Source organism: Elgaria multicarinata, chromosome 1 (assembly GCF_023053635.1).
Source record: "Elgaria multicarinata webbii isolate HBS135686 ecotype San Diego chromosome 1, rElgMul1.1.pri, whole genome shotgun sequence".
NCBI lineage: Eukaryota > Metazoa > Chordata > Lepidosauria > Squamata > Anguidae > Elgaria > Elgaria multicarinata.
Genome location: NC_086171.1, coordinates 107,344,507 through 107,368,892, shown reverse-complemented (window position 1 = coordinate 107,368,892; position 24,386 = coordinate 107,344,507). Strand labels below are relative to the sequence as shown.

General features: G+C 42.8%; 1 protein-coding gene across 1 annotated transcript in view; it reads left to right on the top strand.

The window, feature by feature from the left end:
• The window catches only part of COLGALT2 (collagen beta(1-O)galactosyltransferase 2), a 61,463-nt gene extending 38,545 nt beyond the window's left edge, over positions 1 to 22,918 (top strand). Inside the window, exons 3-12 of the mRNA XM_063134674.1 lie at positions 2,602 to 2,719; positions 3,616 to 3,750; positions 6,684 to 6,888; positions 11,849 to 11,968; positions 13,196 to 13,272; positions 16,160 to 16,266; positions 17,797 to 17,929; positions 19,862 to 19,989; positions 20,644 to 20,850; positions 21,852 to 22,918. Coding sequence (XP_062990744.1) covers positions 2,602 to 2,719; positions 3,616 to 3,750; positions 6,684 to 6,888; positions 11,849 to 11,968; positions 13,196 to 13,272; positions 16,160 to 16,266; positions 17,797 to 17,929; positions 19,862 to 19,989; positions 20,644 to 20,850; positions 21,852 to 22,128 — 1,507 coding nt within the window. The 3' untranslated portion in view covers positions 22,129 to 22,918. The remainder of the gene's footprint in view (positions 1 to 2,601; positions 2,720 to 3,615; positions 3,751 to 6,683; positions 6,889 to 11,848; positions 11,969 to 13,195; positions 13,273 to 16,159; positions 16,267 to 17,796; positions 17,930 to 19,861; positions 19,990 to 20,643; positions 20,851 to 21,851) is intronic.
• The last annotated feature ends 1,468 nt before the right edge of the window (positions 22,919 to 24,386 follow it).

The following is a 24,386-nucleotide window of genomic DNA, read 5'->3' as shown; positions in this document are numbered from 1 at the left end:
GTCTTTTAAGTCTTGCTGCTTTAACAACAAAAGGGGCTGAAAATTAGGGTAGCAAACCCTTTCATAGGCAGCAGGAAGAATTTTATTTGAAGATGCAAAGGTTCTTAATAAAAAATGTTTAGACATATGATTATTTTCCATTATGTACCAATGGCAACCATTCTTGTGGACTTGCATAATTGTCTGGGATCACTTGTGCATTGAGTTAATGCCCAATTCTGGGGTGTATGATCTGTGCTAAAAATGTAGTTTCTTCTCAGCCGTTTCTGCAGTTTTACTCTGTAAGCTCCATTGAACTAATTTCTGACTAAATATGAACAGGATTGATCTTCTATGGTCTGAACCTACGTTCCTTCATGAAGGAAGGCACAAATAAATAAAATTATTATTATGGAAGTCAACCCCTCCCTTTTCAAAATTCTGCTTTCAAGAGCAAATGGATCATATCATTCCAGCCAGAGGCTTATTTTCCTCCAACATAATACTCTTCCCCCAAAAAGCTCCTTTTATTTTATCTAAAGTAATACTTAAAGGGTAACACTATGAAACGCCCCTCTCCAGCATCCAGTATTTCATTGGACTAAGAGATCATGGATTCTCCAAACGCAATTGATTTTATTATATTTTTATTTTACCCATCTTCCCAGGAATTCAGGCTGGTGTATATCAGCCTTCCCAAAGCTGGTGCCTTCCACATGTTTTAAACTACAACTCCCACAATCTCTGACCTTTGGCAATGCTGGCTGAGACGGATGGGAGTTGAAGTCCAAAACATCTGAAGGGCAATAGATTGAGGAAGCCTGGTGTGTATATCTCCCACCCACCCCTATTTTTATCTTTTCAGCAACCCTGCAAGATATGTTAAACTGAGATATAATGACTGGTCCAATATTACCCAGTGAACTTCATGGTTGAGTCGGCATTTGAACTCCAGTCTCCTTGGTTTAACCAGACTGGCTCTGATGTAAGATACCACTGATTTGCTGTAGTGTAGGAGTGTGGAAGCCCCGGCCCATGAGCCTAATCTGAGCTCCCCAATTTGGTGTGCAGAGCTTCTTGGTGTTTCTCCAGAAGCAGGGCTTGGCCTCTTCCCCCTGGAGCAATCCCCTGCAGAGGAACCCCTGTTATCTTCAAACTCAGATCAGAGGTAAGAGCGGGGATGCAGTGCTCCTCCCAGCACCAGCAGAGTCACTTTCTCCATACCTCTCCAAGCATACAGAAAAAGGCTAAAATGGGTGATATCGAATGGCCCGTGGAGAGCCCGGTGGGAAGCAATTGCTCTCCCCACCCTTATATAGTTCTTCATGCCTACTGTAGTGCTATGAACTACATATGTGGGCCAGCTGCCTGCATATCCGAAATAGCTGAGCCGGCTATATTGCATCATATCCTGCGGGAGGGAAGATGCTAATAATTTCAAGTAGACAATGCTAAGGATATGATAGCAGTTGCTTTACTGGAGGCATCTAGCCCAGCATTCTGTTTCCAACAACAGCCACACAGATGCCTCTCATGAGCTGGGCCATGAAAGTGACAGTTATCCCCCGTTATTTGTCCAAGCATCTGGTGTTCAGAGATACGTTGCCTCTGTACATGAAGGTCCCTCAGCTTTTTTTAATGCTGTCATTGCTCACAGAGCTGTTTTCACCACAACCTCATGAAACTATAAAGCCCTACATGGCTTGAGACCACAATACCTGATGGAACGCCTCTCCCAACATGAACCTACCCGTACACTGCGCTCAACTTCTAAGGTCCTCCTCCGAGTGCCTACTCTGAGGGAAGCTCGGAGGATGGCAACAAGGGTGAGGGCCTTCTCGGTGGTGGCCCCCCAACTGTGAAATGATCTCCCTGATGAGGCTCACCTGGCGCCGACACTGTTATCTTTCAGGCACCAGGACAAGACTTTTAACAGCATTTAGCAACGCTAAGTTTGTTTTCTAACGGACCCCAGAACTGTTGTTTTTTAAATGGATACTGATGTTTTTATACTGTTGTTTTTATGTTTCTGATGGTTTTTAAATTTTGTATACTTTTTAATGTTTACTGTTTTAACTTTTGTGAACCGCCCAGAGAACTTCGGCTGTGGGGCAGGATATAAATGTAATAAATAAATAAATAAAACTCCCTACTCCTTTTTAAAGCCATTTAAAGTCCATTTCTGTATCCTTGTGCTAGTGAATTCAATAAACATTCTTTGTGTGAATGCTGAGTTATACAAGTCAAGAGCTCCTGGTGTGTGTGTGTGTGTGTGTATACACACACACACTCTACATATATACACAGACCCCTTTAATGCACAGTACACACATTGGACAGGAAGTGTGGTGACGCTGCATGTTCCACTAAATCTTAGATACACACTCCAGGAATAAATTTGAACGTGTTTTCTTTGCTCAGAAGCTTTGCTCACATTTTCTACTATTAGTTTTCTTCTGGGGGCATTTGAGGTGACTATGTGTATTTGCTTCCCTCCCTGCTTTTTTAAAAATTTAAACATTAAAATATTGACATCAGAATGGAAATGACACTGGGAAATTCTTCAGAAGCTACAGCATGTAACAAAGCAAGAAGATGGTAATTCCCCCCTTCATTTTTTAGGTCTTACCCCGAGGAAATTGGGCCCAAACATTGGCCAAACTCCAGGTTCACCCACGTGATGAAGCTGAGGCAGGCTGCTTTGAGAACTGCGAGGGAAAAGTGGTCTGACTATATCATGGTAAAAAGAGAGAGAGTTCTGTGTGATTAAGGTTTCTTTGTTTTTCGTGCTTTACTTACTGGACATTTCAGAGAATCTGTCTGTGCTTGTAAAGAAGGACATTGAAAAAGTAAAAACATTTGTTTTGTTCTACATAAATGTCTCCCTCCCTCAAATGTCTATGTAGACCTTGACCTTTGGGATATGAAAGGTTCTTCTTGACATTTGCTGACTATACAACATGTCTCCTATATTTATAGTTACTCCTCCTTAGTACTAGGGAAGGGAGAGTTTCCTACTTAGCTCTATTTCTACAAGTACCTGTGTGAGCAGGTACATGTGGCTGGTGAGTAGATTATAGAACTTGCTTAGCTGCCCACACACCCAACACTAGAGCATTGTACTGCTTCATTCACACGTAACTATATCCACACATAACTCATTTCCCTTTTATTGATATTCCTGAGTATTCTCAACACTTCAGTGACCTGGGCCAATAATGCTTGTCACATGGAAGGGTCCAAGAAGGAGCTCTAGGGCAAGAGTGGAGGCCCTGTGGCCCCATCAGCCCCAGACAACATGCCTAATTGTCAGGGAAGTCCAACAGCAACTGGAGGGAAGCAGGTTCCGTGCTCCTACTCTGAAGTATGGAATTAACAAGTCCAGAAACTTCTTTCCAATTCTGTGGTGACATTTACCAGTGTTTGTTGTTGGCTTTGGTACAGTGTACATTTTGGTTATGCTTAATGTTGATGGATTTGTGTTGGAAGTCTCTCACTTATTTTGTTCATTCTATCTCACAAGAGCTCAAGATGGGTAGCACTCATGGTTCAGTCTTGCTTATGGGCCATTTAGACGCCACCATCCTCTAGAACCAGTTGGATAAAGCCCTTGTTGTTTTAATTCCCTCTTTCTAGTTCATAGATGCTGACAATTTTTTGACAAACCCAGAAGTGCTGAATCTGATGATGGCAGAGAATAAAACCATTGTGGCACCAATGCTTGAATCTCGAGCTCTGTACTCTAACTTCTGGTGTGGAATGACACCTCAGGCAAGTGTTGCTGCTATATTACTTATTTATACAGCAGTATCTATGTAGATGGCTCTTTATGCAAGGGCAAATAAAAGTGGGCAGGTCCCTTCCCCAGGAAACCTACAGTGTAACATTTGAAAGTGAGGAGAAGGGAAAGACAAGGGTACCATGGATGAATAAGCTATGTGTCATAAGAATAAAAGAAGAGTCCTTCTGAATCATACGAAGGACCAATTTGGCCCAGCATTGTGTTCCCCCAGTGACCAACCAGATGCCCCAATTGGAAGCATGCAAGCAGGACATGAGCTCAAATGCACCCTCCTATTCATGTTCCCCATCAACTGGTGCTGGGAGGCATATTGCCTATAATACTGAAGGGTAATGGGGCTGTTTTTTACAACATAACATCCCGCTGTGGATCTGTGACACGTGCAGGGCATGTGCGACCACTATTTTGAATATGTAACCTCTGCTCAGGGTTTGTTGTGTCATGCGAACCCGGCAAGCGTGGGTTATGAAAGCGTTAAATAAACTTCACATAACCTAGGGCCTGTTGTTTAACCCTCGTATAACCCACATTCATCAGGTTTGCATAAGCAACCTGGTGCCTTTGAACACTGCAGCTCCTGTAGTTCCCTTTTAAAGCCATCCACGTTGGTGTCTATCACTACATCTTGTGGTAGTGAATTCCACTGCTTAATTATGCACTGAATCATCCAACATTCTGCTTCAATGGATGACCGCAGGTTCTAGTATTATGAGAGATGGAGAAAAACTCCCTGCCTGGTGTGGAAGAAGTAGATATGAAAAACTTCTCCCTCTCTACTTTCTCCACACCATGTATAATTTATACACCTCTATCATGTCTCCTTTTACTCACCTTTTTTTCTAAATTAAAAAACCCCAAGCAATGGCTTTGTATGCCACAATAACTCTAAATTCTAAAGAACTCAGAGTTCTTGAGAATGAGAAAGTGCTGGTGCATGCTGCTGTGAATGAGAGTGGCTTTCTGTCCCTAAACCACCTGTCTGTTGTTTATTTATCCCCAGACAAGCCAGAGTCAAAAGCCAAGAGCAAATCATGGTTTATGACTGTGTTTCATCTAAAAAGAGACAAGCCAAGATTCACGAGTCACATGTCACAATAAAAAAATCTTGGACAGAAGTTCCACAGTTTGTTTAGCTTCTCCCAACTGCAGGAGTAGCCAAGTGGGACTGATTGAGCGGCATGCACCAGTAGGCTGTCTTGTTTACAATAAGAATTCTGGCTTATTGTAACATTTGCCTTTCCTTATAGGGGAGGTGCTCCAGCCCCTTGATGTGCTCTGTTACTGGTCTCAACAAGACAGGGAGGTGTTAAGAGCCAGAAATGCCTTGCAGTGATTTGTTAAAAAACCCTTCCAGCCTGCAAACCTTAGATGGATACTGCCTATATGTTCTTATCTCTCATGAGGACTAGAAATGTTCATTTTTGTGAAAGGGAAATTTGGATGCTCAGCCAGTTGAGGGAAGCCTACCATACCGTGCCGAGAGTCATTTGGTGCAACTCCTAGTCAAGCCATCCAGAAGGATACATGCAGTCCCTTTATGGCAAGAGGTTATACCACAATTAACCTGGTTAACAATATTTTGGTGGAGAAGTGTAGCCCATGAAGTAAAGGATCTCTAAAGGGAGCTACAGACTTCCTTGTTAAGATGAACTAAACAATCACTTTTCCCCTCCCCCTGCTACTCTTCCAGTTTTTGTATTGCACTTCCAGACCAGTGACCTCACTCTGCTCTTTTCCCTTCAGGGGAATTAACTGCTGGCGCACAGGCTAAGATTAGTGTGCAGCTGGAGCAGCGGTGTTGCAGTAGTTCTCTGGAACAGAAGCTCCCCCAAACTCCTTGCTGTTTGGCATGGGATTCATCAGTTAGCTTTGCTTGCAGACATTTCTGGGTTTATTTCTCTGAGAAACAGGAACAGGTCCCAGCAAATCTCCAGTGTCACGTTGGTAGCCAAGAAAATGAGGGCAACAAAGAGTGTGCACACCTTTCCTCTCTGTCAGAAAACTCCAGTTTGACTATTTTAGTGACTCAGTGTCTGGAATGATCTTCCAATCAGCCTCTGTCTGTGTCATGCTGTTTTCACATCTTGGCAGTGAGCTGGAAAGCTGTGTTTTTCAGGGTGGATTCCTAGGTAATTGTTTCCATCACTTAAAAGTGCTGCTAACATTTTTCGTACAAAATATTTGCCAGTGCAAAGTAGAGTTGCTCAGGGTGGCAGTATATTTACTGGGCATGTAGCTAAGCAGTGATTTAAGCCCCCTTGCCCTAGCCAAATAACCCAAGGCGAGTTCCTAGGGAGCTGTAAAAGACATTTAAAGGTGCTCCATCTATGGTATTCTTTTCTGAGAAATAGAAAAATAATAATTCAGATTCCTTTTACCTTGTGGAATGTACACCACCCTTAACAAGGTGGGCCCGTGTCTCAGAAGCCAGTGGCAAAAAGGAATTTTGGTTGCCCAATTTGTTTTAAATATGCTCCTTGATTGTGCAGAATTCCCACCCCTCAAAGTTCAGCCAGACAGTGGACAACAGAGAAAGTACTTACTGTACTAGAATTTTGTGTCATTTTGCTCTTTCTGGATGTGATCAAGATAGTGCTTTTAACAAATGAACAAGCTTTTGCTCTCTTGAATGGAAGCAGAAGATGGAAACAAAACTTGCAAACAGGTTTCTGGCTAGCAGGAGCAGCTGATAGGTGTGTAAAATAAACCAGAGGTGCAAGGTTTTTGGTAGAGGATCTGATTTCCAGATCCAGAGTCAAAGAGCCCTACAGAACAGGTATCTCAAATGAGTGTTGTTACAATTCTTATTAAATTTATTTATTTTAGAAATACATAAACTGTACCTTCACCCAATCACTTACTCTTGTTGTAATAAACTGTGTATTCTCCGTATTCTCCATAGGGCTACTATAAGAGAACACCAGATTATGCCCTGATCCGGGAATGGAAGCGGACTGGTTGCTTTGCAGTCCCGATGGTTCACTCCACATTCCTGATTGACCTGAGAAAAGAGGCATCGGATAAACTGATGTTTTATCCCCCACATCAGGACTATACCTGGACCTTTGATGATATCATTGTCTTTGCCTTCTCAAGTCGCCAAGCAGGTAGGAAATTATGGGATAACAACTTTTTAAATAATGTCATGGGTCCAATTTTTGGATGCCTGACAAGATTGTTATTTGTGAGTGGAGGGACGGGACTTTTAAAAAATGCAAACTTTTTAGGACCAAACCAATCTTTGAAGGATGATGGCAGTGGATGCATGCTGCACATACTTGCAAATGTGCATGCACAAATACTAAGGCACCGTTCAGTGTCCAGCCTGTCCTTTCACATGCTGCAGCTGGCTGGTTTCATTTTTTTTTAAAAATGAAAATATTGTAAACATTTTCAATACAGATAACAACAGAAACATCAGTACAAACCGATTAACCATACAAACAAAAGGTACATTATTGTAGAAGAAAGGACAGATTACAGAACGGAGTAGGGGACCACAGCAGTTTACCCCAATAGATCTTTCTTCAAGCTGCCTTGAGTGGATGGAGGAATTAGGTCCAGTTTATTTTGTGCTGCATATTCAGTGAATGGAAACCAGACAGTATGAAAGTTATCTGTTTATACCTACATTGGGCCGAAATTTGCCTTGTAAGTTTTTCCATTAAAGCAGTGTCCCAAAGTTTCAACATTCAGCTGCATAAGGGTGTCCTTGCTCTGCTTTCCATTTCACTGCCAATTCTATGAGCACAGATTCCAATATGAAAGCTAGCAATTCCCTCTCTTCCTTCTTTCATAAATTGTGAGCAAATCAAATTCTAGGGAAACCTCTATTCTCTGCTTTGTGATTTCCCCTGCCTTCTTAAAGACTTGATTCCAGAAAGGCTGCGAAGTCCTACAATCCCACCACATATGGAAAAGGGTGCGCCTTTGTGACCCTAGAACAATGAGCTACCATCCTTCTAAACAAAACTAATCCTTTGGGGGGGGGTGTCAAATGCAGTAGATATAATTTTTTGAATTGTTAAGCATGATTATAACTAGTCAATGCAAGTTATGCTACCTGCAACCAAAGGAGTGAACACCACATTGGCTTTTAAATCAGTAGAAAAGTGTCTATGCTTAACTAGCAAATTTGGAAGAGATCTGTGCTAAACCTTTATCCCTAATGTGTTAATTTATTATATGCAGGCGAGCATTTAAAAAAGTGATTTTAAATGAATACTTGGCGAGGGGGCCTCTGACAATATATACTAAGTAATAGAGATTCTTGCACTAAGTTACACATGTGTAAGAGGAACTCCGCTAGTAATCCTAATTGCCTTTGTAAAATGTTGGAAGGTTATTTGAATAAAACTGTGCAATGAATAGGGTTGTCGAAGTAGGCCTTAGTGAACGTATATGTTGTTATAACTAATAAAGCACCTAAAATTTACTGAATGCTAAACCCAAAAAACCAAGGCAGTCCCTACACACAAGCTTACAATGTAAAAGATACAATACAAATGGAAAAGGGGATGAGGAAGGAAACGGAAAACAATATGTAAAGAGGAAATGATGATGATATTAAGGATGATGAAAACTTTAACCAAAGCCTTTGGCGTTATTGCTTTGATCATGAAAATGTTTTTACAAAGGAAAGCAGGTTTGAGACTGGGGAATGAAGGAGCCGGATGTATGAGTAGTTGATTAAACCATTGCCAGATCCATTAATTTCAAGACATCTTTTCCTCTGTTTCCCATAATGACACCTGACAGTTCAACTGTGAACTGGCAAGAATTTCAGTCAGCTGGTTGGTTTAGAGAGTGGAGTTCATAAAGGGGCAGACACACAGCAGTCCTTTCAGTAGACAGTCCTGCACTGCTAAAAATACTGGGGTGGGGGTGTTCAGCTATTAATAATTGGGGTCACTGTCTCAGCAGATTATATCTGCTTGGAGCTTAAATTTCAGTTTTTGATTTTAGATTCCCCTTTCCACTGAAAAAGAGGGGGGGGTGGAGAAAGAAGGGCTGGAAATATTTATTTTGAACTTCATATAGGGAGGCCTGAATTTCATGTTTGGGTAGCCTGAATTTCCTGAAATTCTTAGGGCTGCGGCAGTTTTACTGATCTAGAGCCCTAGATCAGTTAAATCACCAAGGGCCTTGCTAGACGAGGCTCTAGCCTGGTGCAAGGCCCGGGCTCGTCCCTGTGCGTCCAGATGACGCACAGGGTATCCCGGGCTAAGGCAGGGGTCAACCCTCCCTGGGCCAGGGGTAACCGGCACCTCTTTTAGCTGTTTTTTCCTGCAGTCTCGGGCTGAGCCCGAGACCGCAGATCTGTAGCCAGGTCCACCACTTTTCCCAGCTACCGCATTTACTCCCGAGTAGCCGGGAAAAGCGGCGGACCGGCCGCAGTGCTCCTCAGGAGCGCTGTGGCCATCAGGGCAGGGTGGGGAGATGGGAGGAAAACGGAGCCAGGGGGAGGTGGGGATCAGAGATCGCGGGTGGGGGGATGGGGATTGGAGATCGTGGGAGGGGAATCGGGGACAGGAGGAGCGGGGAACCCTTTAAAAAAAACTACCTTTAGCAGTGGTGCGCTCCTGCGCACGCAGCCACTTTAAATGTAAGTAAAAATGGCGGACGTGATGGGGCTTTCCTAGACCCCTGTCGCGTCTGACATGTAGATGGGGCCGATAGGCCCCTCCTCACGCCAGATTTTCAGGTAGGTCTAGCAAGGCCCCAAGTCACACACCCCTTTCCCCCACTTTTCTGGAGCTTCTGGCTCAAGTGCCAAATCCCCAAACTAAAGGAGGGACATGCGTGTTCAGGACAGAATCATACGCACTCATGTTCTTTTCACCGAGGTGGCAAAAATAGCAAGCCACGCTCCAGTTGTCTCTTCTTTGAATCTCTCTGTCAAGAGGCCTGTGTTCCTAGGGGCTGGGTTGCATCCAGAGTCTGCTGCGTAATGGGTTGCCAATGACTTTGGGTTGAGCCCTACACCTGTTTAGTTTCTGATGACAAAACTTCATTGAGCCGGTGTGTTGATATCAGATTTGCAACTTGTTATGTTTAAGTGCCAATGTAAAGTCTGAACAACCAGAAAATGCATACTTTTGTTTGCAAACATGTAGAGTGACCATTAGGGAGTCAGGATCTGCTGTTGCTTCCTGCTTGAGTGTACTTTCAGTTGTAAATCTGTGTTTTCCTTTGTACAAGGTGTGGTCAGACTGGAACAGAGGGAACTGCCTAATACCAAGGGGTGGTCTATATGTCTTCTAAGTCCCACGGTGGCTGTGAATCAGCGTTGTGTTGGTTAGATGACACAGCCACCAATTTGCAGCCACTGCAGGGCTTTTCCCTGAAGCAACGCATTGGAAGAGTTGGGGACTTACCCTGACTTTTCCCGAAGAAGCGAGGTCACCATGGCCCTTCCTCCGTGTGACTTAGGTCTGGGGTTGATCCGGGGCCGATGACAACTGGTGATTGGTTGCTGGAAGCTTGGAACAGGGTGGGGGCCAGCTCCAGTACCCACATGACTGCCAGGAAACCCCACACTTCCTCCTGGAGTAGGGATTTCTCATCTTCACCCTGCAACAGTGATACCGCCGGGTTTCAGGGGGAAGGAGCAGCAAAGCAGTGTCCTGAAGATAGGTCCCTAGTCAGACTATTTATCTATTCAGCCCAGTTTTCCTTCTTCTGGCTGCCAGGGCCTCTCCAAGGTCTCAGGCAGACACAGGTCTTTTCCCATCACCTGCTACCTGGTCCTTTTTTTAACTGGAGATGCAGGGCTTAGACCTTTTGCATTCAAAGCACATACTCTTCCACTGAGTTATGGCCCCTCCCTGTGAAAGGCCTTAAGACACATCATTTGCCATTTAAATAATTTTTCTGAGCATTTGAGACACCAATATGAGCTTAGGAGAGGGTTTGTTTTCTTTGTAACTGCCTTGGCAGTTACTCATTTGGTGCCTCATAGTGTTAGAGCGTCATCAAACGGGGGGAAATTTTGTTTCCTTACTGTAGCTTCCGCCCTGCTTCCGTCCCATGATACTTCCCCTTCACATGGGGGAAGAAATCGGAAATAAACAATGACCGTGTGGCCCATCCAGTGGTTGTTTTGTCGCGCTGCTTTTCCTGCACGCAGCAGGAAATGGTGGCACATTTCACTTCCCCTCCAAAATTGGGTTTACTGGGGTCTTATTTGTTGTGGAAAGAAGACCAGAAGGAGCAGGAGATGCATGGGAGACAGAAGCGTCGTCAAAAGGACCCATGAAAACACCGTGAATGGGCAGTAACGAACATGGGATAAAACACTTGTCTGATGACACTCTTAGTGGTAGTAGGGGGACATGTTGTAAAAGGGTTTCTTCAGAGAGAGATACTTGTTAGGAGACTGAAACTCCTTAGCAGAATTCCCTTTAGTTTGAGGGGTTCTGAATTTTTATCAGTTCTGGTTTCGGGAGGCTTGTTTACTTTTCAGAATTGTCCCATTGGCAGCACAGTTAGCTGTGCTTGCTTCTCTTCTTAATCTGACTGCTCAGGAACCAGATTAAAGTCAGCTTGGCTGCACAGGCACACTGAGAGGAGTGTCCTGTCCTCCTTTTAAGAAATTATTAAAAATTCATCCCCTCCTCTCAGGAGCCTGCTTCATGATTATCTATTTTAATTGCTTTTATTCCTAGGGCAGTTACTGCATATGTGTTACAAATGTTTGTGTTTTTCTCCCATATACACCTGCATATCAATTTCAAAGCGCCTCTTTCTTCCTTTCTTCCTCTCCTGCTTTTTAAGCTACATTGTGAGCCGATTAGTAGAGGCCTATCTATTTTACTCATGTGTAGTGCTTAGTATATATTATATATTTCTGTAAACAATAGATGTCAATTAACTAAATGTGATGGGACATGCAGCATCCTGTATTGCACTTATTAGGAAGGATTAGCTTGAAGTAGGTTGGAGATCTGCTTCCAGGACCAATCCAAAACACAGCCTGAAAGAGGTCAGGGAAGATTTCCATGGCAACCTCCTTTGTGCATCAGGAGGGCCCACCCTACATGTCAACCCTTCTCTCTTTATCCCCAGACATTCAGATGTACATCTGCAACAGAGAACATTATGGCTACCTCCCTGTGCCCTTAAAACCTCACCAGACATTGGAAGATGACACTGACACTATAGTTCATGTGCTGATTGAGGCAATGAGTAAGTAATGTGTTCGACATCACACATCAAAACACTTGCAAGGAAGATTCCTGTAAGTGGCAGCCATTTTGAATTATGACCCACATGTGTAACTCCTTAGCTAATTTGTGAGCCTAACTGTTTCAAAGAAGGGACTAGGAGTTGATTTTAGAGCTGAATTGATTCAAATTTTGTAATAGCTCCTTTTTAATGACATAAGTTTTTCATGTTTGTGTTAATTGTTAATTTTAGATGGATTTTTTTTTAAAAAAATCTTTGTGTGCTACTTTGAGCTTGACCAGCTTGAGTAATTATTTCTAAATTAACATATGCAAATTTTATGTGGATTTGTGTCCTATGGGCCTGGGGCTTAAATGTTTTGAATGCCTAGCAGCGCCCCTGGCTGGGGAGGCCATCAAGGCCCCATTGTGCTTCTCTGAGCTTTCTTATGATATTGGCACTGACCCCTTTCAAAAGTAGTTCTGATGTTCCTGCTACAATCCAGGAACGTTTCAGGTTTGCAACCAGAGATTCCAGTGGAGGCCGGGGAGAAGCCAGGTTTTTGTAACAAAACTATCTTTTATTGGTAAGCTTTTATTATCTTAAATGTACATAACAGACAACCAGTACCATACTGCGGGCAGAAACCAGTGGAGTACTTACACCCCTGCCAATTCCTTTCCTCCCCACCAGTGCCCTTCCGCAAGCAGTGGGTCCCACCAATTCCATTACTCAAGTGGTACCCATTACTTATGCAAGTGAGATTGAGCACTTCCTTGGGGAAGCCCCAAAATGAATGGAAAGGCTCTTTTCTGGAAGGATGCAGGTCGGCGGAGCTCCTTCATGCAAGCTCCACTGACCTGTCTCCTCCCAGATATGAACATGTCCACTCGTTTGGGGGCTTCCTACAGGAAGTGCTAAATCACCCTTACATAGGTGGTGTGGTTGCCTGCAAAGCACGGAATCGCTATTGTACAAGTGGCTCCCACTGTTTGCACAATGGAATTGGTGGGGCATAAGAGAATCGGTGGGGGTGTAAGCTCCCCATCGGATTCTGCCCTATGGCTGCTACCTTATACACACTTATGTGGGAGCATTCCTAAGCACAATAGGAATTGCTGCTTACTTAACATGAATATGGCTGGCCTGCAAGTAAGTCACCCAGCGCAATGCACAGCTGAGATTTCACAGAACTTCAAGGATTTCTTTTATTAACATGTTACAATGGCTGTTTCTCCTCTCTTCCAGTTAACCGTCCTCCAATTGAGCCTTCGGAGTATGTCACAGTTCCTCCAAAGCACCCAGACAAGATGGGCTTTGATGAGGTAATGGGAGGCTTTCTGCCTTACCATGCCAACTTTTGTGAGAGTGAAAAGGGGCAGGGAAAAACCAATAGGAAACTGAGGTAGACATTCTTATAAATGAATTGGTTTTAGAAAAGGGGGGGGGCATTTTCAAGCAAGAATTGGTGGATGCAGGAGAGGTTAAAAGTCATTTGCTCCTGCCTGCCAATACTCACCTGCAACTAGCTTCTATTGGTACTATCTGTAGTTATATTCACCCAGTTTTAACCTTGGTTAAAACTGTAGAAAGTAGGTAGATCTGTAGAAAGCAAAGACTGTGGTTATTAGGTCCAGAATTTAGTATTAATGTGTATATATTAAAAGACTATCAAGCCCTTGTTACTCAGAAGATAGGTTTGAAAAAGTAGCTATAACTAGATGAATTTCCTTGCTGAGTAAATGGGAAAACTTGCAGGTGAAGAGACATAGGGCAGTAGCAGTAGCAGTCACATATTTGCCATCATGTCTAAATCCAGCCTATTTGGGCAAAGCCTGATGTTATCTTAGAATCCAGTATGGGTGGCTGGATAAAATTTCTAGAATCATAGAACAGTAGAGTTGGAAGGGGTCTATAAGCAGGACTTCAGGAGCGTGTGTGTATTTTTAAAATGGCCATACTGCTCTTTGAATACCAAGGGAGATCCCGAGGTGGTATACATGAAATTATAAAAAACAATATAATAACAGTGACATTTAAAAGATGAATTGAAAGCTATAAAACCAGCAAACAAAGAATCAATCAGTCAATCTAAAATCAATTTACATTGAATTAAATGTAAATGGCCACCAATTTGGATGGCTTTAAAAAATGGTTAGATAAATTTCTGTAGGAGAAAGCTACCAATGGCTACTAATCCTGACGGCTATGTGCTAACTTCAGTATTAGAGGCAGTAAGCCTGTTTCCCAGTTGCTGGGGAACATTTTAACTTTTGTAAACCGCCCAGAGAGCTTCGGCGATGGGGTGGTATATAAATAATAATAATAATGATGATGATGATGATGATGATGATGATGGTGGGGGTGGGTGGGAAGGTGCTGTTTCACTTGGTCTCCTGCTTGTGGGTTCCTGGTTGACAGCTGGTTCGTCATTGTCTGAACAGAATGTTGGATTAGATGGACCCTTGGTCTGATCCAGCTTGGCTCTTCTTATGTTGTAATATAATTAACGATGTGCATTTTCTTAACTTGCATAATGTAGATAAAGAAGCACAGCTCTGGATTTATAGTAGCGATTATCAAATTCCTCAATCTTGGAACCAGACCCCCCCCCCCAATCCAATCTAAATTTACACTATGTTCTGGGGGTCTCAGCCCAGCACCGGAGATGTTTGTGTGCACAGTTGTATGTTTGCTGCGGTGTGCATGGATCTGTGGCTTGTAATAGTAATCCTACACTGGCATGAGGATATTTGTTTATTATTTATGCATTTTTTTACATTTATTTTCCTCCAAGGAGCCCAAGGTCGCACACATAATCCTCCTCCTCTCCAATTTACCCTCACAACAATCCTGTGAGGTAGGTTTGGCTGAGAGTTCATGAATGGCTCAAAATCACCAAGTGAGCTTCATGGCTGAGTGGGGACTAGAACCTGCGTCTCCAGAGTCCCAGTCTAACACTCTAACCACTATACCACACTGGCTCCCTCCTAAAATCATGCAAGAAACACATCATAAGAGCAAAGCAGTGGCTCTCTCTGAGCTCCTTTCTTCCCATTGTAAAGACAAAGCATTCAGGAGCAATGGCCTCCATAAATCTAATATAGATCAATGATATTCCACTGTTCAGTCTAGCCAGGTGATGGCTGATGAAGACGAAAACACCACCTGCCTCAAATTGTTATTCCTCCTGTGGGCCTTTGTGCTGCTTTCTCCAGGTATTCTATATACTCCTAAATTGGGGACTATTTCACAGTTTGAGATCCACTGTCAAAGGAAAATTGCACATAGAAAGAGATGGATACAGAGATGTCTAGAGAGGCCTTAGGTGCATTGGATTACCAATTCCCCATATAGTACTATGCTATGCCTTCCCAGGAGGTAGCACTATCACAACCAGGCTATTGCCACTTGTTCTTAACTTGTAGCCTTTGGGCTCCTAGCTTGGACAGCCCTGTGGTATCTCCGTTTACATGCCTTGTATAACTAAACGTAGGGACACTACCTAGTTGTGTCACTATATTTGGAGCCTGCCCTGTCTGACTGACTTGTATTTTTAAGCTCTGCTGCTGCTGCTTTGTGGCTGCATTCTATTTACCAGCCTTATTTATTTGTGTCACATTTGGTGGAAGCTCTGGAGCACACGTTGGGTTTGTATTTGCCTGTTTCTGCTTCCCGTACATCAAAGCTGCACTTGTTCTTGCTTGCCTTTGGCCAGGCGTACGTCCCGAGGAACCTGCACACATGGGCTCGGTGGTGCTCTCAGCGCAACAGACTACGGTTGTACGTAGTTGACTTGGGCAAAGTGGCAAATCTTTTTACACACACTGGTTACTAGACTGTGTTTTTTAAATCTTGGAATACATCTAGAGTTTGGGGCAAGATAGCTGCCAATGAGTTTGTAGTGCAAACACAAGATCAGGATAATTCTCTCACACACACACACTCTCACACGCACAGTAGCATTAACTACTATCCCCCCATTGGGTTACAAGCAGCATTTTCCCCCCTTCAAATTTTCTATTACACTTAATGGTTGAATGGTCAAAGTTCTCTTGCCCTCCATCCCTCAGATGGTGATTATATTTTATTGTCAGGGATTAATCAGCCTTTGTTTTTTTCTTAACTACCATAATCCTTTTATCCCAACCCCCTACAACCCTCACTTGTCCTATTTAGATCTGCACTGGAAATTCTGGTTTCTTTCTCTAGGTTTTCATGATAAACCTGAAGCGTCGGAAAGACAGGCGGGATCGGATGCTGCAGACTTTGTACGAGCAGGAAATTGCAGTTAAGCTAGTGGAAGCTGTGGATGGAAAGTGAGTTCTTTGTTGTTATTGTTGTTTTTAGATGTGTTGCCTCTTGGGAGGTTTCATTCATTTCATTTCATTCATTTATTGCATTTTTATACTGCCCAATAGCCAAAGCTCTCTGGGCGGTTTACAAAAATTAGAACTACAACAATATACTAATCAACAACATCACAATAATACTAAAAATATATACTAAATACAAGTTCACAGCAAAACAAACCAGATAAAAAGATAAAAAGAAAAGAAAGCTTGGTTGGAGCAGCGTTTCTCCCCCTGAAGCAGCACCTCTCTTCAGCTCCAGCCTTGCTTTTAAAGCCTCCAGGTGGGGGGGGGGGGAGGGGAGCAGGTGGAATAGCTCACCCTTGGTGGAACAGCGTTTCTCCCCCTGAAGCAGCGCCTCCCTTCAGCTCCAGCCTTGTTTTTAAAGCCTCCAGGTGGGTGGGGGGGAGGGGAGCAGGTAGAATAGCTCACCCTTGGTGGAACAGCGTTTCTCCTCCTGAAGCAGCCTGAAACAATACTGCCTGAAACAGAGATTGAACATATTATCTTGGTGAATTATTTTCAATGTCATGAATTCAATGGCTAACACAAATGGAGTCAGGAATTAAGATTGCATGTTATTATTATTATTATTGTCTCAAACTACTTGCCTAGGAGCACCTGTATACGGGAGAAATAAAGGTTTCTCTGAGCCAAATTCTACAAGGATTTCTGTCTTCACCTGCTAATACTATGGCTGAGTCCTATGCATGTTGCAAAATGCAGAAGGAATGAGTTGTTAAAATGGATTGTGCCACTTCGGACTGCACACGAGGGTTACACCTTTTAAAAGTTTGTTCACGTTTTACAGAAAAGTTGCAAGGAAAAAGAGTATCAGTCCAGCTGTGCTGGATTTCTTTCTTCAGGGAGTTTTTAACATAGGAAAGGAAAGGAACCTCTCGTGCAAGCACTGAGTCATTACTGACTCTTGGAGGGACGCCAGCTTTCGCTGATGTTTTCTTGGCAGGCCTTATAGCGGGGTGGTTTGCCGTTGCCTTCCCTGGCCATGATTACCTTTCCCCCAGCTAACTGGGTACTCATTTTACCGACCTCGGGAGGATGGAAGGCTGAGTCGACCCAAGCTGGCTGCCTGAAACCAGCTTCCGCTGGGATCGAACTCAGGCCGTGGGGAGAGTTTCAGCTGCAGAAACTGCTGCTTTACTGCTCTGTGCCACACGAGGCTCTTTTTTAACGTAGGGGTACATCTAAATTCCCACCTCTCTCTTCAGTTTGAATTGATGCAGTCCATTCTACCACCTCATTCTGCTGCCTGTAGAACGGGTGGGTAACTTTTGGTCCTCCCAAAGTTGGGCTGCATCATTCCATCATCTCTTACCTTTGGCCATGCTTGCTAAGGCTAATGGAAGTTGCAGTCCAACAACATCTGGAGGGCCACAAGTTGGCCACCCCGATGGATAGACTGGGTCTAAGTACTGAGCCCTTTCTTTGCATCCTGACAATCTGTGGGGAGGTGATTTGAACTCTTACTTCTTGCAGGGCACTGAACACGAGCCAGCTGAAAGCACTCAACATAGAGATGCTCCCTGGATACCGGGATCCTTACTCCTCCAGGGTGCTGACCAGAGGGGAGATTGGATGTTTTCTTAGCCATTACTATATCTGGAAGGAGGTGATGTACATCTCTGCTTTTCTTGATTTTTATTATACTGGGAGGTTTGGGGGAAGTCCTATGTTTTGCTTTTCCACACACAGCCTGGCTGGAAGAGAGTAGTGGGTTGTGCCCTCTTTTCCGCGACTGGCAGAAAGCTCTCAGTAATGGAAGGCCAGACTGTGGTCCCTTGAAACATGAGTATACCTATCATTCCAGATAGGTTCTTCCTGAGATTAAAACAACAACCGCAAATTGACACAGGGTTTGGGGAGTCTAGTCTAGATAGATTTGGTGATAGCCAGTAGTTTAGATTACTTAAACAGGTTTAGGCAAACTCACAGAGCACAAGAGCTACCAGCCACACTAGCAAACCGGGCCCTCCATGTTCAAGGTGAGTACACCCCTGAATATCAGGAGCTATGGATAAACAAGGGAAGGGTGGAACTGTTGCCTCCATGCCCTGCTTGTGGACTTCCCATAAGCATGTGGCTGGCTACTATTGGTAACAGGATAGTGTACAAGATTGACCCCTTAATCAGATCCAACGAGGCTATTCGTATGGCACAGTGCCTATATATATTTTCCTTCCTGTCTTTTCTAAGAGCACTTTCATTTTAAGAGTCTTTTTTTAAAAAAAGGTATGACTATTGGCTAATTAGAATATTTTGTTCATCTGTCTTTTAATTATTTATTTATAACCCCAGTGAGTTGTTATTCCAATTGAAAATGTGCACAAAATGATGCCCGTACTTGTAACCCAGTTGTTGTGAGATGTGCAGCAGCAAATGGGTCAGGTTCAAAATGGGGATTGAAAGCCTCTGTCTAAATGTGTGCGTGAATTAGACAAAAATGGTAAGATTCAGTCTGGAATAATCTTACAAAGTTTGGCTATTTTCTTACATTTCGCTCATATTATGATTTAGTTCCAGTAACAGCAACATATATATTAATACCATTTACTGAAAGTCCCTAAATTCAGGAGGAATGGTGATCTGTAGGACTGCAACCCAATTAAAGAAATGTTGATTAAATCTGCATATGGGTAAAAGCAATATTTCTGAATATTTACTTCTTTTGTTTTTAGATGAACATCTTGTGTGTGAGAAACAGACTAATGCCTCTTTTAAGATGGTGCAGTTTTTATAAACACTTGTATTAAAAGTATCTGTACATAAATTTTAATACAATTTGACTGATTAATCAGGGATATCTTTTAGTCAGTTAAGTTTTAAAATTTTAATTGAATGGGCTAATCAATTACAAGGGCTCCAAAGTTTAATAAATTAAACTTTGATGAGTAACATATCCAATAAATCCATGACATAAATCTAAAATAGGCTACCATCTCTAGCACAAAGACTGCATAATCCACACTGGAAGAAATCCAGGATCAGTCAATCTATATAAAAATAAATTCCAAATGTTATAATTCCAAATTTTGGCCTGATAGCAATGTTTAGCCAATTGTTGTGGAATTCAGGCAACTTTAGGTTACAGTCAAGCAGCTAAGAGAACCTTTCCCAGTCTGTCTTAAGCTTTCCCCAGATAATGATTTGTAATGGGACCAACTTGCTTGCTGTGTCATGAGAAATCTTGGATAAGTTGAGGTTATCCCTCAGTCTTCAGGGACAGACCAGTAAAATTCACACCATACAGAGGCCCCAGGAAAACAGTTTTAATTGTTTCTCAACTTGAAAATTCCACCTTCTTGGCCCTTGGGCAGAGCCTTATGCCAAATGAGATGGCTAGTAACTTTTAGAGCCTTAAATATTCATTAAAATATCATGCTTTGATGATTAGATGGATTTGTATCTATTTATATCTAAAAGTGTTTGGCCTTAGTCCTGCTTCTGGTGCAACTCCTGGCTGTCCCACAGCAGGTGACACAACATTAGGTATCATGAGTAAAACCAATTCCATTGGTGTTTTAAAAAACCCTATTTCTTTAAGGTGGTGAACAGGGACATGGAGAAGACTCTGGTCATTGAAGACGATGTGCGCTTTGAGCATCAGTTCAAGAAGAAACTCACTAAGTTAATGGATGATATTGAGAGAGCCCAGCTTGACTGGGAGCTCATGTAAGTAACGTTCCACTTCATCTTGCCTGCTGAAGATCTCCTTTCTGGGGAACTTAGGAGTGTTCCTCAGGTCCAGAAAGTGTGAATTAGGTCTGTTCGTTTAAAATTGTGCACCAAACAAGCATCCCGAAAGGGTTCCCAATTACCTGCCACCAGTGAAGGTTGATTGGAAAGAGGCAGAGCGATTACGTGATGCAGAGATGAATCAGGCAGCCTCTTCTGGGTAGGACCTTTGGGCTTATAAGAGGTTTTGTTTACTGTGGCACACAATTGGGGAATTACTGACTTATTCCCACACTGGCCTTTGCTAGCTAGAGATACCAAGCTCCTGGGTTTTTTTTTTCCCAAGGGAGCCTTTTTTTTTGTCTTTGGAATTTTTATAGCAGAATCTCATACACATATCCTCTCTGTGTGCACTTCAATTAATTGTGCATCCCTGGTTATGTGTTTCTTATAGCACATTCTTCATTTTAGAAAACTCCGAGTAGCTTTCATGGAACTTCTAGTGGTCTCCCATCCAGGCACTGATGAGGTTCAAGTGTTCTTAGATCCAGCAGCTGTTGCAACTTAAGGTGCTTTTGGACCATTCACTATGACACACACATGAACAGAATGTCATTGGCCTGGCACAACTGTCTTATCTTTTCTTTCTAGATACATTGGCCGGAAACGGATGCAGGTAGAGCGACCTGAAAAAGCCGTTCCCAATATTATGAACCTTGTGGAAGCGGATTACTCTTATTGGACACTTGGCTATGCAATCTCTTTGCAAGGGGCTCAGAAGCTGATTGGAGCTCAGCCTTTTGGCAAGATGTTGCCTGTAGATGAATTCCTGCCGGTCATGTACAACAAGCACCCAGTGTAAGTTATTTGCCCTGGTTACTTTATTGTCTTGCATTGGTCTGTAAGTGAAGTTTGTACCACACTGCCTACAACATAGCGAGATGGCTGAATTTATGTTCTTATCATAAGTAATTATCAGCTTCTTACTGCCAAACTGGAGCTTGGGTTTTCAACCCACTTTTTGAATATCACTCCATCTCTAGCCAGTATTTCTTAGATTATCTGCTCAAGAGCCCTCTCAGAGGCTGCTGCTGTGACTGTTTTGGAAGTGACCGAATAGGTGGGCAGTGGGGACTGTTTGAGGGAAAGGGAGAGACAAGGAAACCAGTGTGGGGGAAAGTGGGGAAAGCACCAATATCAGGGGGGTGGATGAGGGAACACATCATAAAAGACTTGATTTTCGTCAAGGTACATTGGAGAGTTTTAAAGGCAGCGCCTAGAAATGTGATGTGGAGAGCAACTGGGTTTCTAGACAGATAAAAGTGGGGTGCATTTGATATAATCCTCTTGGTTCCTTTTAGTTTTACAACATCCTTTACACTAATTATGTTTGCTTATTTTCTAAAACTGAAGAGCTAAAGGGAGGTGAGTGATGACGGGAAAAGGGCCTGTTGCTCAGCTTTTCTTAATGATTCTGTGTGTATTTTTTCTTTATCTTGTAAGCTACGCTGAGACATTTTATGTTGAAAGGTAGCATATAAATTGTAGAAAGTAAATAAAATACATCCTCACAACAGTTTTGTACAGTAAGTCAGTATAATTATCCCCACATAATTGGGGTAGAGGGAGGCTGAGAGATAGTGGCTTCCCTCAGGATGCCTGTGGGTTCACGGCAGAGGTGGGATACGGACCAGGAATGTTTGGTGGCACAATTCCATCCCTCACCCCCCTATGCTTGTCCTAGCTGTTATAAAATATGAAAGATATTTTTAAAAATCCACATGGATTTAAATGGTAGTGCTAAAGAATCTTCTTTCCTTTCTATGGCCATGTTGATGTTGGTTTCCTCTTCTTTTTAGTGCCACATACATGGAATACTACGAGCCTAGAGACTTGAAAGCTTTCTCTGCAGAGCCCCTGCTGATTTATCCAACCCACTACACTGGGCAGCCAGGTTACCTCAGCGACACTGAGACATCCACAATCTGGGACAATGAGACTGTGGCCACTGACTGGGACAGAGCACTGTCTCGAAAATCACGGCAGCAGGGTCAGATCCACACAGATGCCCAGAACAAGGATGCTCTGCCACCTCAATCCTCCCTTGATGCATCGTCGCCCAGGGACGAGCTATGACTGTTCACATGGCCAAGGCACCCTGAAAAATCGACAGAAGCAGGACTTGCCTCATGCTCCATCTTCTTTGGCCTAGGATCTTCCAGAGATATTTATACGCTGCCTTAATTGGCAAACAGAGTCAATTTCATCTGACTGACTTTAACTGAACAGGTGTGTCTTGTTTTGTAGGGGGAGTCGTTGAACCTGACTGAGTCAGGCTGGCAGTCTTCTAAGAAATATTGTATTGGCAGTAGGCCGTTTATGGGTTTGGACCATAGAAACCTCTGTTGAGCTGCTGGAGGACTCTACAAGGCAGTGAGTTTACATTCAAAAAGGACAAAAGTTCCTTGAATGATGTCTTTCTACAGTTCCTTGTGTAGAATTACTGTATTTATAAAGATTAATATATACAGGGGTTAGGCGAGGTGCACAGGCCCTTCCATACTAATTACTGCTCTGCTGCTGAATAACAGGAATTGTTGCTGGTTTGGGTTTTGTTAACCGTGTTCTCTGAGAAAAATTATAAGGGGAAGGAGAGATTTCTTCTTCTAAAGGGTTACGGTCAAAAACTGTCTCATGCCTCTAACTATCGGAGGCCTAAGTAGATTTCTGTTTTCTCCATCATGGGAGTCATTAATCACGCCAATAGCGTGGCTCACCTCTTAGTTATAAATACAGGGACTGGTTGTTACTACTAAGAAGTTCTATAACAACTCCCAATTTGCAAACAAATTGCAGTCCTAAATCTTGTTCACCCTCACCAGACAGCCTCATGAAGCCTAGTCACTAGTATTTCCATTTTACCGATGGAGAAGTTTAGGGCTAGGTCACACATCTTCAGCTGTCAGCATCATGGTGGTTTGTATGTGTGTATGAGCCATTACAGATTAAATCCCAGAGGTAGAACTTGTTTGTTGATGGATTTGAGTCACACATTCGGCAGGAATGACATGATGGCGTGTGTAAATATGTCCCTGACTTCTGCTGCACTTGTGACTCAGCAGGAATTTTAACCCAAGTCCAGGATAAATGTATATAAATGAAGCAACCCTGGCCCTGGTTAAGGTCATGTGGTATGCCTTCCCTTCACACCTCACAGTAGCATTTGTCTCTGGCCTCCCAAACATTGCAGCCTCTAGGCTTGGACACAGATGCCTTATTTAAAACAACAACACAGGAATATTTGTCCACTTATCTGTCAGTCAGTTCATCCCATGATGCAACTATTAGATAATGGGATTTTATCTCTTAGTTTCTCCCAGTTGATTTAGACAAAACAGTGAATGTAAACTGATCTGCTCATACTACTTCTTCAATGAATGCTGTATGTGTGTGTTGTTGGGGAGGTTGCACAGACATCTTTTGACACTTTTTAACAATTTCATTTGCAATCCAAAGTGGGTGAGTCTAAACATATTCATTCTCTGTTTAAAGAATATGGATGAGGATGTTGATACGAACCGATAGTCTCCCTTTTAAAGTTATATCCTAGAGAAATCTTGTGGCATTAACTTTGCTGTTCTCTTGTTTTGTCAATTTGATTTAAACTAGTCTGAAGGGCCCTTAGTTTTTTCACCCCAATATGACGACCAAGCTTATCCATTTTGGGATGAGCTGTGATATCCTCCCTGTTGGGTAATGTCTCAGTACATTAAGTCCACATATTTATAAATGCACCATGAAGTCAAGTGGTCATTTACTTCTAGGATTAGGTTTTGCAGATGTCAACTTCAGGATTGGATGGGAAAATAATTTCTGAAGCAAAACTTTAAAAGAAAAAAAGGAACAAAGCAAGAATTTATGTGTTTAACCTGTTGTAGATACTGTACGCAGGAATTATTTTTTAGCTGAAATAACTGTAGGATCATATTATGCTCTTTCCTAAAGGGGATGTGTTGCTGCTTATCAGCTGGTCTGATAATATATAGCAATGGGTGCAAATCATCTCAGCTGTTGTCATGGTCTTTTATTTGTGATTTTGTTCTGGTGTGGTCTGAAGTAATCTCTCTAGGAGGGTCAAACTTGGTTCCTGTTCTCCTCTCTACTTCTAAGGATTAAAGAAACCTGGTAAAACTCTTTCGTTCTTGAGAGGGCTCCTGGAAAGAGCCAGGATCTTGCCATGGAAGCCAGTTGGAAATTTCTAGATGTGGGGAGCAGATGAGAAGTCATGTCAATGTGCTCTGCTTCTTTTGAGGTTTCGTTTGCATCTGTAGTTTTCAAGCTTTCGAATTTTACAGGACCATTTCTGTACTGACTAATCTGCAAAGGGAGCCTTG